General features: G+C 38.6%; 3 protein-coding genes and 2 long non-coding RNA genes across 6 annotated transcripts in view; 2 read left to right on the top strand and 3 right to left on the bottom strand.

Moving 5' to 3' along the window:
• The window catches only part of pdzk1 (PDZ domain containing 1), a 3,897-nt gene extending 3,166 nt beyond the window's left edge, over positions 1 to 731 (top strand). Inside the window, exons 8-9 of the mRNA XM_008328677.3 lie at positions 1 to 157; positions 305 to 731. Coding sequence (XP_008326899.1) covers positions 1 to 157; positions 305 to 358 — 211 coding nt within the window. The 3' untranslated portion in view covers positions 359 to 731. The remainder of the gene's footprint in view (positions 158 to 304) is intronic.
• Positions 688 to 5,451, bottom strand: si:ch73-390b10.2 (Golgi pH regulator). The gene is made up of 14 exons (XM_008328676.3): positions 5,197 to 5,451; positions 4,910 to 4,969; positions 4,687 to 4,790; positions 4,503 to 4,609; positions 4,308 to 4,409; positions 3,573 to 3,693; positions 3,241 to 3,321; positions 3,041 to 3,150; positions 2,783 to 2,871; positions 2,199 to 2,291; positions 1,994 to 2,089; positions 1,619 to 1,708; positions 1,466 to 1,531; positions 688 to 1,379 (listed from the first exon to the last, which is right to left on the bottom strand). The coding sequence occupies exons 1-14, from the start codon at positions 5,236 to 5,238 to the stop codon at positions 1,173 to 1,175; spliced, it is 1,368 nt and encodes a 455-aa protein (XP_008326898.1). The 5' UTR covers positions 5,239 to 5,451; the 3' UTR covers positions 688 to 1,172.
• A 1,457-nt stretch (positions 5,452 to 6,908) lies between these two features.
• zgc:113337 (OX-2 membrane glycoprotein) lies at positions 6,909 to 13,093 on the top strand. 2 transcript variants are annotated; one of them, XM_025064024.1, is made up of 6 exons: positions 6,909 to 6,999; positions 8,394 to 8,714; positions 9,811 to 10,140; positions 11,580 to 11,864; positions 12,045 to 12,146; positions 12,490 to 13,093. In XM_025064024.1, the coding sequence occupies exons 1-6, from the start codon at positions 6,924 to 6,926 to the stop codon at positions 12,495 to 12,497; spliced, it is 1,122 nt and encodes a 373-aa protein (XP_024919792.1). In that variant the 5' UTR covers positions 6,909 to 6,923; the 3' UTR covers positions 12,498 to 13,093. The 2 variants fall into 2 exon arrangements, with proteins under 2 accessions (XP_024919792.1, XP_008326897.1); XM_008328675.3 differs by lacking the exon at positions 6,909 to 6,999 and adding an exon at positions 7,778 to 8,035.
• LOC112488331 (uncharacterized) lies at positions 8,572 to 9,886 on the bottom strand. The gene is made up of 3 exons (XR_003052288.1): positions 9,760 to 9,886; positions 8,984 to 9,115; positions 8,572 to 8,712 (listed from the first exon to the last, which is right to left on the bottom strand). It is a non-coding gene; the product is annotated as an uncharacterized LOC112488331 (long non-coding RNA).
• LOC112488330 (uncharacterized) lies at positions 10,136 to 12,481 on the bottom strand. The gene is made up of 4 exons (XR_003052287.1): positions 12,061 to 12,481; positions 11,644 to 11,843; positions 11,398 to 11,462; positions 10,136 to 10,273 (listed from the first exon to the last, which is right to left on the bottom strand). It is a non-coding gene; the product is annotated as an uncharacterized LOC112488330 (long non-coding RNA).
• Positions 13,094 to 13,932: the final 839 nt, after the last annotated feature.

A 13,932-nucleotide genomic window follows, 5' to 3' on the forward strand; every position in this document is an offset into this window, starting at 1 on the left:
TGACGAACTCAAGGCAAACGGTGTGGCCATCACACGTCTGCTGCTGGACCAGTCGTCATCTGGTCAGGCTCCTACTGAAGGGAGCAGCTACAGGGAGGAGCAGAGACGCCATGTGCAGGACAGACCTGAAACACCAACTGAGCAAGTCAGAGAGAGGGTGAGTGGTTCGTCAGGGTCAGATAAATTAGTCCACAAGCATCCATCCATCCATCCATCAATAATTTTATTAGTAGTAGTAGTTCAACTTCACCTGATCTGCTCCAGTTTTTATTGATAGATTTTATTTTGTCTCTACTCGTCTCAGGCATCATCAGTGTCATCATCATCATCTGAAGAAAGTTTGGACGAGAGACTCTGAGGCCTCATCATTCAGAGGCAGCTGCTGATTCAGGATTCCATTGCTGATCAGCTGTGTTTTTTTGTAAATCACCTTAATCACTTCATCACATGAGAGAAACCAGTGGACCACAGGTGAACAGGACTCCAAATTCCCAATTACCTCTATTTAAGCAACTTTAAATCCAGCTGTAGCTGCATCAGCTGTCAACGCACTCACTTAAAGAACTGCTGAACTAGCATAATGTAAGTTAAATCTCCCTCACCTCTTGGATCATCAGTATTACCATAATGAAGGCTAGAAACTATAGACATGCAGCCATGTAACGACCACTCATCATGATGTTGGACTTTCTTTCTAAGTGCTGGCTTTATTAAAGTATTTAACAATGAAACTTGGTCTGTCTGTTTGTTAAGTTAAAAATAAATGTTCATTTCTGTAACAATAACCAGGACAAACTGCAGAGTATTTGAATAAAGAGTTATTTACTGACTTTTGTTGTTTTAAGATGACATATTTAAGACAGTGTGAGGGAAACGGAGTTGTGCTGTGAAGACTTAGCTCCAGTGCGTCTAGACAGAACTGACAGAAAATGACAGACCTACAGGTTAAATAAAGAAGGACAAAAAGATATCGGCAGAAAGTCCCACGATCCCAGTGGAGCACACTTTCAAAACAGTTCCCTGATGTGCCCCAGCAGTTCAACATCACCTGTATCGACCAATCAGCTATTCCTGATTCAGGAAGAGTCCAGATACATAGAAAAAAATCTGGATTTCCCATAATTCCAGATTAAAAATCTCTCCCGTGGGTTGACAGTTCAGGTCAGATCAGATCAGAGGGCCATGTGTTTCTCTGGTGCCTGTTTGTGTGCCAGATAGAGGAAGAGGATGCTGGACAAGGCGCTGACCAGGAAGATGACATCAAACCAACGATGATAGAAGTTGAACTGCAGCTCTCCCAGAACCTCGCTCACGATGGAGCGATACTCCAGTGGCATGCTCATGCGCATCAGCAGTACCGAGGATACAAAATACATGCCCTGGTAACATTAAAAATGATAATAATTAAACAAAGTTCTGGAGACTGCTGGTGTTACAGAGGAACTTTAGACACAAACACACTCACCATTATCTGAGCGAGGACCAGCACGATGACATTTGAAGATTTGTTGCTCGATATGGCATAGAAGAACTAATGCAAAGAAAATAAAAAAATAAAAAACTTTATATTAAAACAACTCAAGTTGTGTGTGTGTATTTGTAAAATGACAGGTTGTACCTTTGTGAGTGTGATGAGAAGACCACGTATAGATGTGACGATAATTATTCCCACCAGGATGAAGGAGATGTGTTGAGACCAAAACTTAACCTGGGGAGGAGTGAGATGACAAGAGACAGAAACCATCAGAATTATTATTAATTTTTCTTTTTTTATTATTTTTTAAATTTGGACCTACTGTCCTTGTGGGGACATTTTAGGTATATTTGGAGTTAGGGTGAGATTCAAGACCAGTGTAGGTTTCAGGTAAGGATTAAGATTAGGCAACATTAGTATTGGTTAGGGTGAGGTGAGGTTATGTGAACTCCTCAGCTGTGTGTGACTGTGTGTGTGTGTGTGTGTGTGTGTGTGTGTGTGTGTGTGTGTGGCTCTTACATCAAACTGGATTCCCAAATAATTCACGGTTATTTCGATGCCTCTTGTCACCGGATCAGTTTTCCCGACTCTGTCAAATACGATGTTTATCGTTGCCTACGACAGACCAGGTTTACTCGTTACTTTTAACTCAGGGCACAAAACACATACTATATAATGCCTTCTCACCTGAGGAATCAACACTTAAATGTGTGAATGTTCTCACCATGAATATTTTCCAAACACAGTAGATGGAAAAGAAGTATCCCAGGAAGTTGAAGTATTTCCCCTGGAATGTTTTTGAATATTCAATGCGCTCCTAAAGATAAAACACGGTGGTGGTTTAAAATCAAGAGTAAATCATTAACCGTTTATACCAGAGCGGAGTCATTAAAGTGGGCGCAGCAACACAGGCAAATGTGATGTGTTAAATTTCAGAGAAATAGTTGGGAGGTTCGTAGAAGAGCGGCCTCTCCTGGTTTATCTTTACATGGTCTAATTAGGTAATAATATGAGTTGATGAATTAGATTTTTAAATTATAACTATATTATAGCCTCATATACAGAGTCCAGCTTCAATATAATATCTCTAAGGAGAAGATAAAGTTATGATTACCTCAGTGAAATCTACTGTAACCCAGATATCACCAGGAGACAAAAAAAACAGGTGATTTGACATCAGCACTTATGTAAAGAAGAACGGTGACATAACACCTCATAAAAACTGAAGATCATTGCTGAAACAACTGCAGAATCTACAGCCAAAAAATCCACTTCTGAGCAGTATGAGCATGTTTTTCTGCACATTACCTTGGTGGCCTGCAGGTCCACAGTCTCTAGAAAGAGTTGTCGACTGAGTTCTTCCAGAGCATCGACTTCCTGCTGGATTAAGGAGAGGTCTGCAGTAGAGGTGGTTAAGGCCGAAATACTGCACATACTAACTGTCGTTATGTGTACACACGTAGACATATTTATGAATACATATATACTTATATAGACATTTACATACATAAACATATTTATACATACAATTGTATATACTGAAAACCATCACATTTGAAAGGATACTTTCGCTGCCTGTTTGTGTGGAGGTTACACTTTTAATCATGCCCCAAAATCCTGTCTGTCTGTTCTGGTCTTCTCCACGCTGGTACATCTGCCTCCGTGTCATTGCAATTCTACGAACACGGCCAAAAGTAGACAACCCAATGATACATTCAGTCAGCCTTTGATTAGTATAATTATAATTGTCTTGATTTTTTTCTCACCGTTTCTTTTTGCTGACGATCATGTCCATAGTTTGGAGCAGACGTCTCTCCAGAGCGAGGATGTCACTGTCTGTCACATTTCTTCAAAAAAGACCAAAATGTAGTTATTAACAAAACAAAAGAAATATATTTAAATTGTCTGTGTCTGACAGGGACAAGGAGCAGACAGTTTACCAATATTAAAACAATCTTAAAGAGAATTAAAAAAGTAAATAAAGACAGTTTTATCAATTTTTGTTCTGCAGTACAAATGTCTGAGATTAAACTGACATTTTTAACATTTTTATAACACTGGATACTGAGGATTATGTGTAGCCCTAGCTGTATCTCACCTGAGGAAATATGACATGTACGTGTACGGACAGTTAACAGCACCAAACCCAGACAGCAGAGCCATTAGAGTGACTCCAATCACACCAACACGGCTGATGAGCTGCTCTATTGACAGGATGCCTGGACGAAAAACAGAAACATCACAGCTTCGTTTTCATTTCAATGAACCCCACAGATCATTACTATTACAAAGTAATAAATCGGCACTGTGTTTGACAACCTGCAGTATTAAAACCTCTGCCCAGAGTCAGACCAAATCTTTCTATCTATGATGTAAATCTCTCACAAAACATAGAAATCCATGTCAATGCTGTTTTAAAGTGGAGGTTCCCAAAAGTGGGGGGCACACCCTATAGTAGGTACACAGGTACACATTACTGGGGGTTGCAAATTCAGTTTTAATGTTGTCTTTACTTGTATCACAGTGGCAAAAGCACAAATAATTTTATCATTTGTATCACTCTTTTTATTATGATTTGCAGTAAATGACAATAAATCCTGTATCTCTTTCAACCTCCAGGTCCAGTTTACCCTGCTGGTACAGCAAAGGAACTACTACTGTAAGGTAAGGAATTTCCTGTTCATTTACCTAAGCTGAGGTTTCACAGCCAAACAGCTGATTAGATGAACAGGTGATGTCCTGGTAAATGTCAGTCTGGGTCATAAATGACTGACCAAATGAGACAGTCGTCAAAGACAGTAAATGGTCAGAGTCGAACTACGTGTATACTCACCATGTTTTGGACTGAGGATGGGGAAAGGATCTCCCAACTTCCAGAAAAAATACATAAATGTGAACCAGACCATGCAAGCAAAAAGCAGCCTCTGTCTGTGCACTGTAAACAAACAGCAGAGATGTAACAGAAAAAACACAAAAATGTTTAGAAATGTTTGAGAAAAATATTTAAAGTTGACTGATTGGTACTCACACAGGCGGATGTTGCTCACAACAAAGTACCCAATGTAGAAAGGCACTACAAAGATCAGCACCAGCAGGATTACATACAGGTTCAGTTTCCAGTGGAAATACCTGGAACTGCGGCAAAAGCGTGAGGTTTTAATTTCTTCAGAGATAGTCAGCATGAAACTGAAATTTTTCCTGTAAACAATTACCTGCTACTTAACGCCCCTAAAATCTCAAAGATGATGAGTTCAAACATGGTGCAAGAAAAGGCAAAAGTCACAGAGAAAACTACTTGAACAACGTACTGTCGCACCTGGAAAAAAGATACGTGAACAGTTAAGGCTTTTATTATGTCATCTACAATAGTGTGTAGGTCTGGACCATAACCATTCATTTTTTATTTTACTATTTATTTCGTTTTAGGAACTGTACCTCATAGTCTTTGAAAAGCTGTCGCATAAAGAATAACCAGCCAAATCCAAAGAACAGCACCTGTCAGGGAAGTATATTGCAGTAAAATAAACTCCACGAACATTAGGTCTTCGTGTTAACAAATCAAGACAGTGGACCGAGTAAAATATTTGTGCTTCATCAACTACCAGTTAATTACACCAGTTAATATGGCACTAGCATTATTGTCAATTGTAACCTTATTACTTTTAATAACACAAGCTCTAATAAAAAATAAATCAAGAGAATGAGAATTGGGTCAACTTTACCTGTGAGGTGAACATTATGACTGAGTCAACCAGGAACGACATTGTGTCGGCAGAGAAAATGCTGCTTTATTCCATAAAAGAAAAAAAAACAATAGCAACTTTACTTCATGCTATTATGTGATGGAATTATATCTAAAAAGTTTAAGGTGCGTTTAAGTGAGTATTTTGTTCATTTTGAGCGTATTCGCTGTGTAGCTGTCAACCGTCTGTGGTAGTGGAAGTGCGTCAAATACAATGGTCCGGCAGAAACACTTCCGTCGCAAAAAAAGTGACGTTCCAATAAACCGAATAGTACGCCATAAGCGATAGGTTTATTTAAATACGGTACACGATGTAGCATATAAGTTTAAGTTTTTCTCACTGTACTATATGCACATAGATTATCGGAATTTATGTGACGACATTCTTTTATTTTATTTTATTATTATAATTCTTTCTGGTTAATGTAATTCCTAAAGTGACCTTTAGAGGACGACATATCTACCAAATGTCTTTTTCTGCCACTTTTTTTAAAATCACATTTTTTATTCAATAATTATAAATAAATAAAGGTACGAAAAGGTGTTCTTGGTCATCTAATTTCTTTGTTATTTCTATATTATTATTAATATATAATACATTATTATATTAATATAATAATCTTGTTGTAGTGCATATTTGTGTACTTTTGTGTTAATGTAATTTCTTCTGCTTCCCAAAGCAATGTGAATCCATTGCCAAAAGAGGGCACACTGACCCTACAGCAGGCTCTGTGGCTGCGAAGCTCCACTCAACCACATCCAGTGAATCTGAACTCCACCACCAGCTGGTGTTCATTGTGCTGGTGGTTCGAATAGAAAACAGTCAGATGACTGAAATAGTTTTTGTTGCAGATGTTCCAGAAGTCTGGTGGACATAGATTCTGTGGTGCACAGGAAGAACATGTCGAAAAAGTAGAGGTGAGTCCAGTGAACTCTAATATTCTAATGCAGATATGTGTAAATACTAGTGTTTGTACTCTTTGTTTTACTGTAATGTTGCCTGTACACTGTATTTAAGATATTTCATGTCAGATTATTTTTGTTTAATCCATTTATAGACTTTTCTAGAAGCAGGCTAACTGAGGAGAAAAATAATTAAGTTTGTTTCTGTGGATTTCTGAAGTAAGGGTTGGATTGTTCTATGTTTTTATATTGAATCTTATTTAATTAAAACTAGTTCAAAACAGTAAAGCAGTGATTTTCAACCTGAGAGTTAGAGTAATTTATTTATTATATATCTATTTATTATGTAATTTATCATGTATCTAACAAGGTAAGTTGTTTTTCTTTAAAAATATGTTTTTCTAAAATAAAGTTTATTGTTAAAATACATGTTTGATGCGAGCATTCATTTTCTGTCTGTGCCATATGTTTCTAATCAAACCCCCCAAAATATTCAGATGTTTTATTCAATGTCTCACCATGTACTTTATGACCACATTGTGAAATACTTATAATTATAATACATATAATTATTTTACAATTTAATATGTGAAACCTCAAACTTAACATTGTCTAATGCGTACAGTACAGTACATGTCATTTGTTTTGTTCTGATAAAAAAAAAGTCTTAGCCTTCTTTATCCTCACTACATCAATACAAAGTCCAAATGTCTTTAAAGGATGCTAACAAATGATGTTACCGTTCTTTGCGTCAGCGCTCCACTCTTCCATCTCGCCGTTAAATGAGCATTGAAGACGACGAAGATGATGAAGATCCAGGCTCCTTATGGGAAACAGCTGCTGGTGTGTTTACTCCTGCTGCTGATTGAGGGATTACAGGGTGAGTAGATCCATCTTAGAGAAAGAAAAATAGATTTTAGACAAACCCCCCTTTAGACAAGAAGTTTGTACTCTGTGTGAAAATGATTGAAACATTTTAAAATGTTATTCATCTTACATGGAGGTCTTTTTTTCTCACAAAATAATGTAACAAATCTAAACCCAAGATTAAAATGCATGGAATTTTGCAGTCTGACTAATGCAGATATGTGTAAATACTAGTGTTTGTACTCTTTGTTTTACTGTAATGTTGCCTGTACACTGTATTTAAGATATTTCATGTCAGATTATTTTTGTTTAATCCATTTATAGACTTTTCTAGAAGCAGGCTAACTGAGGAGAAAAATAATTAAGTTTGTTTCTGTGGATTTCTGAAGTAAGGGTTGGATTGTTCTATGTTTTTATATTGAATCTTATTTAATTAAAACTAGTTCAAAACAGTAAAGCAGTGATTTTCAACCTGAGAGTTAGAGTAATTTATTTATTATATATCTATTTATTATGTAATTTATCATGTATCTAACAAGGTAAGTTGTTTTTCTTTAAAAATATGTTTTTCTAAAATAAAGTTTATTGTTAAAATACATGTTTGATGCGAGCATTCATTTTCTGTCTGTGCCATATGTTTCTAATCAAACCCCCCAAAATATTCAGATGTTTTATTCAATGTCTCACCATGTACTTTATGACCACATTGTGAAATACTTATAATTATAATACATATAATTATTTTACAATTTAATCTGTGAAACCTACAACTTAACATTGTCTAATGCGTACAGTACAGTACATGTCATTTGTTTTGTTCTGATAAAAAAAAAGTCTTAGCCTTCTTTATCCTCACTACATCAATACAAAGTCCAAATGTCTTTAAAGGATGCTAACAAATGATGTTACCGTTCTTTGCGTCAGCGCTCCACTCTTCCATCTCGCCGTTAAATGAGCATTGAAGACGACGAAGATGATGAAGATCCAGGCTCCTTATGGGAAACAGCTGCTGGTGTGTTTACTCCTGCTGCTGATTGAGGGATTACAGGGTGAGTAGATCCATCTTAGAGAAAGAAAAATAGATTTTAGACAAACCCCCCTTTAGACAAGAAGTTTGTACTCTGTGTGAAAATGATTGAAACATTTTAAAATGTTATTCATCTTACATGGAGGTCTTTTTTTCTCACAAAATAATGTAACAAATCTAAACCCAAGATTAAAATGCATGGAATTTTGCAGTCTGATATTCCTCTTCATGATATATATATATAGCTATATACATATAGCTATATATATGTGTGCCATTTTTATTCTGTGTATTAACAGTTCAGGAAATGGGGTTTGTTTAACACACCAGAGTTAGGTTTTGTGTACAGCCTGTAGTTGACCCCAGGGTGGATGTGTCAGGCAGGGTAACAGCACCACAGCACCTGGAGGCTCCAGTGGAGAAGCCCTTCACTCTGACCTGCACCCTCTCCAGGGAACGAGGTGAATCTCTGAGGCAGGTCCGCTGGCTGGATGTGGAGAACCAGACCCTGCTGAGCTACCAACCTGGCAACAGAGACAGCGTGAGCGGACAGCAGCACGTAGAGTTGGCCTCTTCTCCCAAGGACTCCTCGGCCATCACCCTGCACAGGGTGAGCTTCCGCGACGAAGGCTGCTACACCTGCATCTTTGAGCTGCACCCCTCTGGTCCGAAGCAGGGTCAAATCTGCCTCACTGTGACCTGTAAGTAGAATTACTACTGGAGATTAAATAATCAATACATCCGCTGTGTTTATATATTATTACCATCACTTTTTGACTCATGGGCTACAGTGGCCTGGGTCAGGAGCAGATAGATGGAGCGTTGGTGTAAACAAAGATAAATGACATGTTAAAGTCCTGCATAAAACTTAAAATGCTAAAATGTTTTAGCCTCTTTTATGCCATTTAATGGGGAAATGCAGGCATTGCAGGGAAAAGGAAGAAATATAATTATAATATAAATGACTTACATAGCTTGGTGGGCCGGATTAAACATACAAACGGGTCACATCTGGCCCCCGGGCCGTAGTTTGCCCATGCATGATCTAGTTAGTAGCATTTCTGACATAATTTTTTATATTTCTAGAGAACCATGGCTGCTCCTACAGGAACAAAGAAACACATTTTAGAAGAAATCAATAAAGATTAGGTCAAAGACTATTTATGACAACAAGTACAGTAAATGCCAAGTTCTGTATTCACCTGGTAGTGCTGGGCTAAAGTTCTAACTGGACTGTATAAATGAAAGGTTATAGTAACATAGTAGTACACACTTGAACAAAAAAAACCAAACTTGTTCTGCACAGAAAATGACTGCCATAAAAACATTTAATCATTCTTTTCTGATGATTTAAAGCTGTCATAACATGTGGACCGCAAATGGTTTCAAACTGGATTTACTTTGTTGCAATGAAGGCAAAGTGCACACTTTGTTATTGGAACTTCACCGGTGCTCAGGTTGCGTATTGGTCGCTGTATATTTTAGCCGAGGAATATCAATCTGCTACGGGGATTTGCTGTGAAAATATGTGGAAATGACTGCCCTGAACCACTGCTAACCTCTGAGCACTTGTTGATGAAGTTGTAGAAGCTCCGTCATCTTAATAAGGCCATGGAGCACAGAGGTGAGGGGGGAGGAGATGGGGGGAGGCAGAGCCTCTAAGCAGGAACAGCTGCTGCAGATTCCAGTGACTGTTTTTCTTCCATGCTTCATATTTCAAATGATTAACCTTGCACTGTTTCTCACCCTCTCCGTCTTCTCCTGCTCTCTCCTCTCCTCCCCTCCCTCCGTCCTCAGCACCAGTCAAGGCTGACGGCAACCAAACAGCAGTGAGTGGTAAGAAGGTGTCCTTCTCCTGCTCCTATGGTTTGCCTGAGAAGGTGCAGCAGATCATATGGAGGTACACTCCAGCACACGGTGACCCCACAGATGTGGCCTCCTACGCAAAGCACGGTGACCCCATGATTGAGCCACCGTACCAAGGAAGAGTGTGGTTGAGTGCCTCTCTGTCTGACAGCCAGCTCACCATCCAACCTGTGTCCATCCAGGACGAGGGCTGCTACACCTGCCTGTTCGAGATGCATTCTGAAAAAGCCAAGAGTTCCAGAGTGTGTCTCTCCACCTATGGTAACTAGAACTTTCCACACACACACGACAGATGTAACAGTGGTCATGAGGCAGGACAGTTATTTCCATTGAGGTTGGGGGTTTGACTACGAAAGAGGAACAGCATCAAGCCCAGATAGAGAAGGTCTTCAGTCTAAAAACACAGGAGGAAAATAATGAAGTTATTTATTTAGATATATTGTTTCACTTTGTTCCCACAAACACCACATCTGTTCAGGAAGTTAAAGGTCTGGAGGTAGATTCCAGCAGCTGGAAAGACACCTGGGGCAACACTTCATACTGGACTTCAACAAGAAGACCCCAAAGCCCCAGGTCTTAGACTGGAATGTTGATCTGTCTTTCCATTAGATTCTAGAAGCAGCAGCATGTTGTTCCTGCTACAGCAGCAGCAGCAGAGCTGAGCACTAACACAAACACAGAGCAGTGTGTCCGTGTGAAGAATGGACCATTGGTGAGAATGATGGAGGCAGGGAGTGAGCTCCTGGTGTGTGACTGTGTCAGTGTTAGAAGGAGACACTGATTCCCTCTGTCCTTTGTCTCTCTCTCTTTTTTTACTCCTTCTCTCCTCCTTCTTTGCTCCTTCTCCTCTCCCTCTCAGTTTTCTCAGCAGACAGACGTGCTTTTGTTTAACTCAGTACTGTACAGGGCAGTAGGTGGTGGTGGCATTGACGCTCCATTAGCATGAATGATTCTTATCGCTGTAACACAATGTTAACATCGCCCCACTGCGATGACGTCACTCCCCTCCTCCTTCAGTGTGCTAGTAATACTCTTTGGATTCTGATTGTTTCAACACTGTTGCAGGAAACAATGTGGTCGAACCAAATTGGTGTTAGGTGGAGCACCATCTAGCGGTCATGTTGCATAATGTCAGATTTCCAGCCGCCCCATCTTATGAGGGTACAGTAGTAGCAACGAATGGTAGCTTTAGCTATTATAAACACAGAAAAGCTAGTACTATGTCTACTGCAGTAAATGTAAAATTATTATATTTGCAGTTAAGACAGTAAATTTACTTTTTAAAATATTTTATATTGACATTTATATATAATTGTTATATATTTTGATTTTATAATAGACATAAAAATTTAGTTTATTTATTTATTTATTTAAAAATAAAGAGGGTAAAAAAAATAGGATAAAACATTTCTACCTATTAGAATTTCGAAACTTTATCACCTGACCACAGTATCAACAATAACACAATACAAAAAATAAAAAGTCACGATTTGAGTTATGATATATGTCCAGACATACCGTATAGTATTATTGGCACTGGCCTGAAATTCAATTCTTCTTCTTTTATGGATGCATGAATACATCTGAAATAAAAATGAAAATCAGGATTGAAGATTAAAAATGTTGTCTTCAAATGTTCTCGGTTCCTGCCTCAGCTCGGAGAACAGAGACATAAAGCTGGTTGTGTTTGTTTCCCACAGTGCTGCCTAAACCCCAGGTCAGCTACAAGACCACCACTCCAGGTGTGATCGAGTCCAACTGTACCTTAGTGTCACGACCTCCAGCAGAGATCGTGTGGAACGTGGAGGGAGATAATCGCACCATCGGCCCCCCGGTGACCACACAGCTCCTGCAGCATGATGGGACCACCCTGGTGGTCAGCACACTGACCGTCCAATCAGGGCTCCTCAAAGATGTGTCCGTCAAGTGTCTGGTGCATCACAAGGGCCTGGAGTCGCCAATTGCTGTTTCCATGAACACGAAGAGTGAGTTAGTCCTGAAGAACTGTCGCGTCAAGGGATATTTACTGTACTGAAAATATACAATATAAATGTACTCTGTTAAATACTACAGCTGTAGCAGTACAATGAAACATTATTATTAACAACAATAGACTGTGGTCAGATAACAGCAGATCACTCTCTCTCTCTCTCTCTCTCTCTCAGTTGGAACAGCTCTCACCATCCTGATCTCTGTCACCACTGTAGCAGCTCTGTTGGTCATGTCTCTCTGCTTCTGCCTGTGGAAGTGTTTTCTACGTAAAGAAGGTGAGACTGTGATATTGTTATGTGTGTGTGTGTATATACAGTTTGGGACTTCAAAAACTTGCATATATTTTGCAATTTATTACATCCTAATTAAAAACATTAATTAATTTGAAAACTAAAATTAGATTTGTCAAATAGATGTGAAGATACAGAAGAAACAATTAATTTTTCAAGTCTAGGAACCCATGGATTGCCCTAGATTTTGAAATAGATATTTAACTGGACTACAGTGAAGGGTTTGACTTGAGTCTAAATACACCTTGTTTTGGGAATCAAATATTTGACATTGTGGTAAAAGATAAATGTTAATGTATTGTTTCTTGGTGGATTTTTTTTTTTACAGTGGACTAACTTCTAAAACAGAATCTGAAACAGGAGGCAGTGCTAGAGCTGCTGCCCTGCCTCCTCCTCTTCATCATCATCATCATCATCATCATCATGAAGATGCTCTGTCACATACGATACACACAATACAATCGTCCACCACCAACTTCTTTTTCTCACCCGTGAGGAGACGCTATTCTGAAGAGCTCAGATGATGTTTCAGATATCGGAGGTTCAGTAAAATGGAGACGATCCACACTGTGGGAACTGAAAGGACAACTGCTGTTCTCTCTAACACCATATTTCTGTATTTCTTTACTGTCTTTTTTCACCGAGCGATTTTCACATTCAAAAGTTCACGTGTCATGAAAAAGAGAGTGTAATATGAATACATTTTTGGGGTAAACAGAGAGGAAGGGCGGCTTCTACTCTGTCAACATTTGCAGAGATTATGCAGAAAAATTTCATGTTGGAATTTTTGCTAGCACGTGACTCTCCTTGGTCTGCACTGTTTGACCTCCTCTGAGGAGACAGGCCAAAGTCTGAAGGAAAGAATATGTCACTTTGCGTATTTTCCATGAGTTGCATTTCCTTTTCTTTTGGGTTTGCATTTGAAAACAGCATATATATATATATATATGTATATGTATATATATATATATATATATATATATTGCATGCTTCCATGTTGGCTGTTAGAGGACTGTTAGAGGACTGCGGACCAGTTATACCATACCATCGTTGAAGGATCATTACATTTTCCAAATACAACATCTTTTAGACTTATTTCTGTTAGCATCAGAGTCTGAATGACCTTTGACCTATTGTTATGAAACATTGCCAGATTATCTTGAAATGACAAAAGTTAAGGCATATGACTGGATTAAAAGTAAAAGAAGTAAAATTGAAGTGCTTTTTTTTTTACTATGTCCTACTGCGGCCCGGTGCTAAATGACCAAAGGAATTAATTTTGGGATTGACCGAGAGGAAAATAAATCTGTGAAATATATGGTGCAATAATGAAGTTTTGTTGGTCCTGTAGTCAGAGTTAATACTGAGTTACTGTTCTGTTCTGTGGTTGCAAATATTCCCTTGAAAGCCCATTAGAAGTGTTGGAGATTTTCTCACCCTTTTTATCGAGCTGCATTCATCTTTATATATGTCATAATATGTCAGATTAAAATCTGACACCACATCCAGGAATGACTGCTTCTTTGCAAACATCTGATTATTAAATATTGTTAGAGCTAATGAGTTTGTTGAAATTCTCTACACATTTGTACTGAAGTAAAAAAACCAACCCGTAAAAGTCATTCAGACCTGGGCAGGCCCAGAACCAGTTTGCTGGAACTGTCGGGTGAGTGGTACTACTGTACTTGAAATTTGGAGTATAAGGTAGTACTGTATGAAGTATTGAATTTGATACTTCAGTTTCTGTTCTTCTCCTCGTCCACCGCCTCAG

Source organism: Cynoglossus semilaevis, chromosome 16 (assembly GCF_000523025.1).
Source record: "Cynoglossus semilaevis isolate Cse_v1.0 chromosome 16, Cse_v1.0, whole genome shotgun sequence".
Taxonomy (NCBI): Eukaryota; Metazoa; Chordata; class Actinopteri; order Pleuronectiformes; family Cynoglossidae; genus Cynoglossus; species Cynoglossus semilaevis.

Coding starts and splice junctions, on each gene's coding strand:
- si:ch73-390b10.2 (XM_008328676.3), bottom strand. CDS start 5,238: ATGTCGTTCCTGGTTGACTCAGTCATAATGTTCACCTCACAG. Junction 3,322..3,572: donor TACATGTCATATTTCCTCAG/GTGAGATACAGC, acceptor TCTTTTTTGAAG/AAATGTGACAGACAGTGACA. Junction 1,709..1,993: donor ATTTGGGAATCCAGTTTGAT/GTAAGAGCCACA, acceptor ACTCCTCCCCAG/GTTAAGTTTTGGTCTCAACA.
- zgc:113337 (XM_025064024.1), top strand. CDS start 6,924: ATGATGAAGATCCAGGCTCCTTATGGGAAACAGCTGCTGGTGTGTTTA. Junction 8,715..9,810: donor AATCTGCCTCACTGTGACCT/GTAAGTAGAATT, acceptor CTCCGTCCTCAG/CACCAGTCAAGGCTGACGGC. Junction 10,141..11,579: donor AGTGTGTCTCTCCACCTATG/GTAACTAGAACT, acceptor TGTTTCCCACAG/TGCTGCCTAAACCCCAGGTC.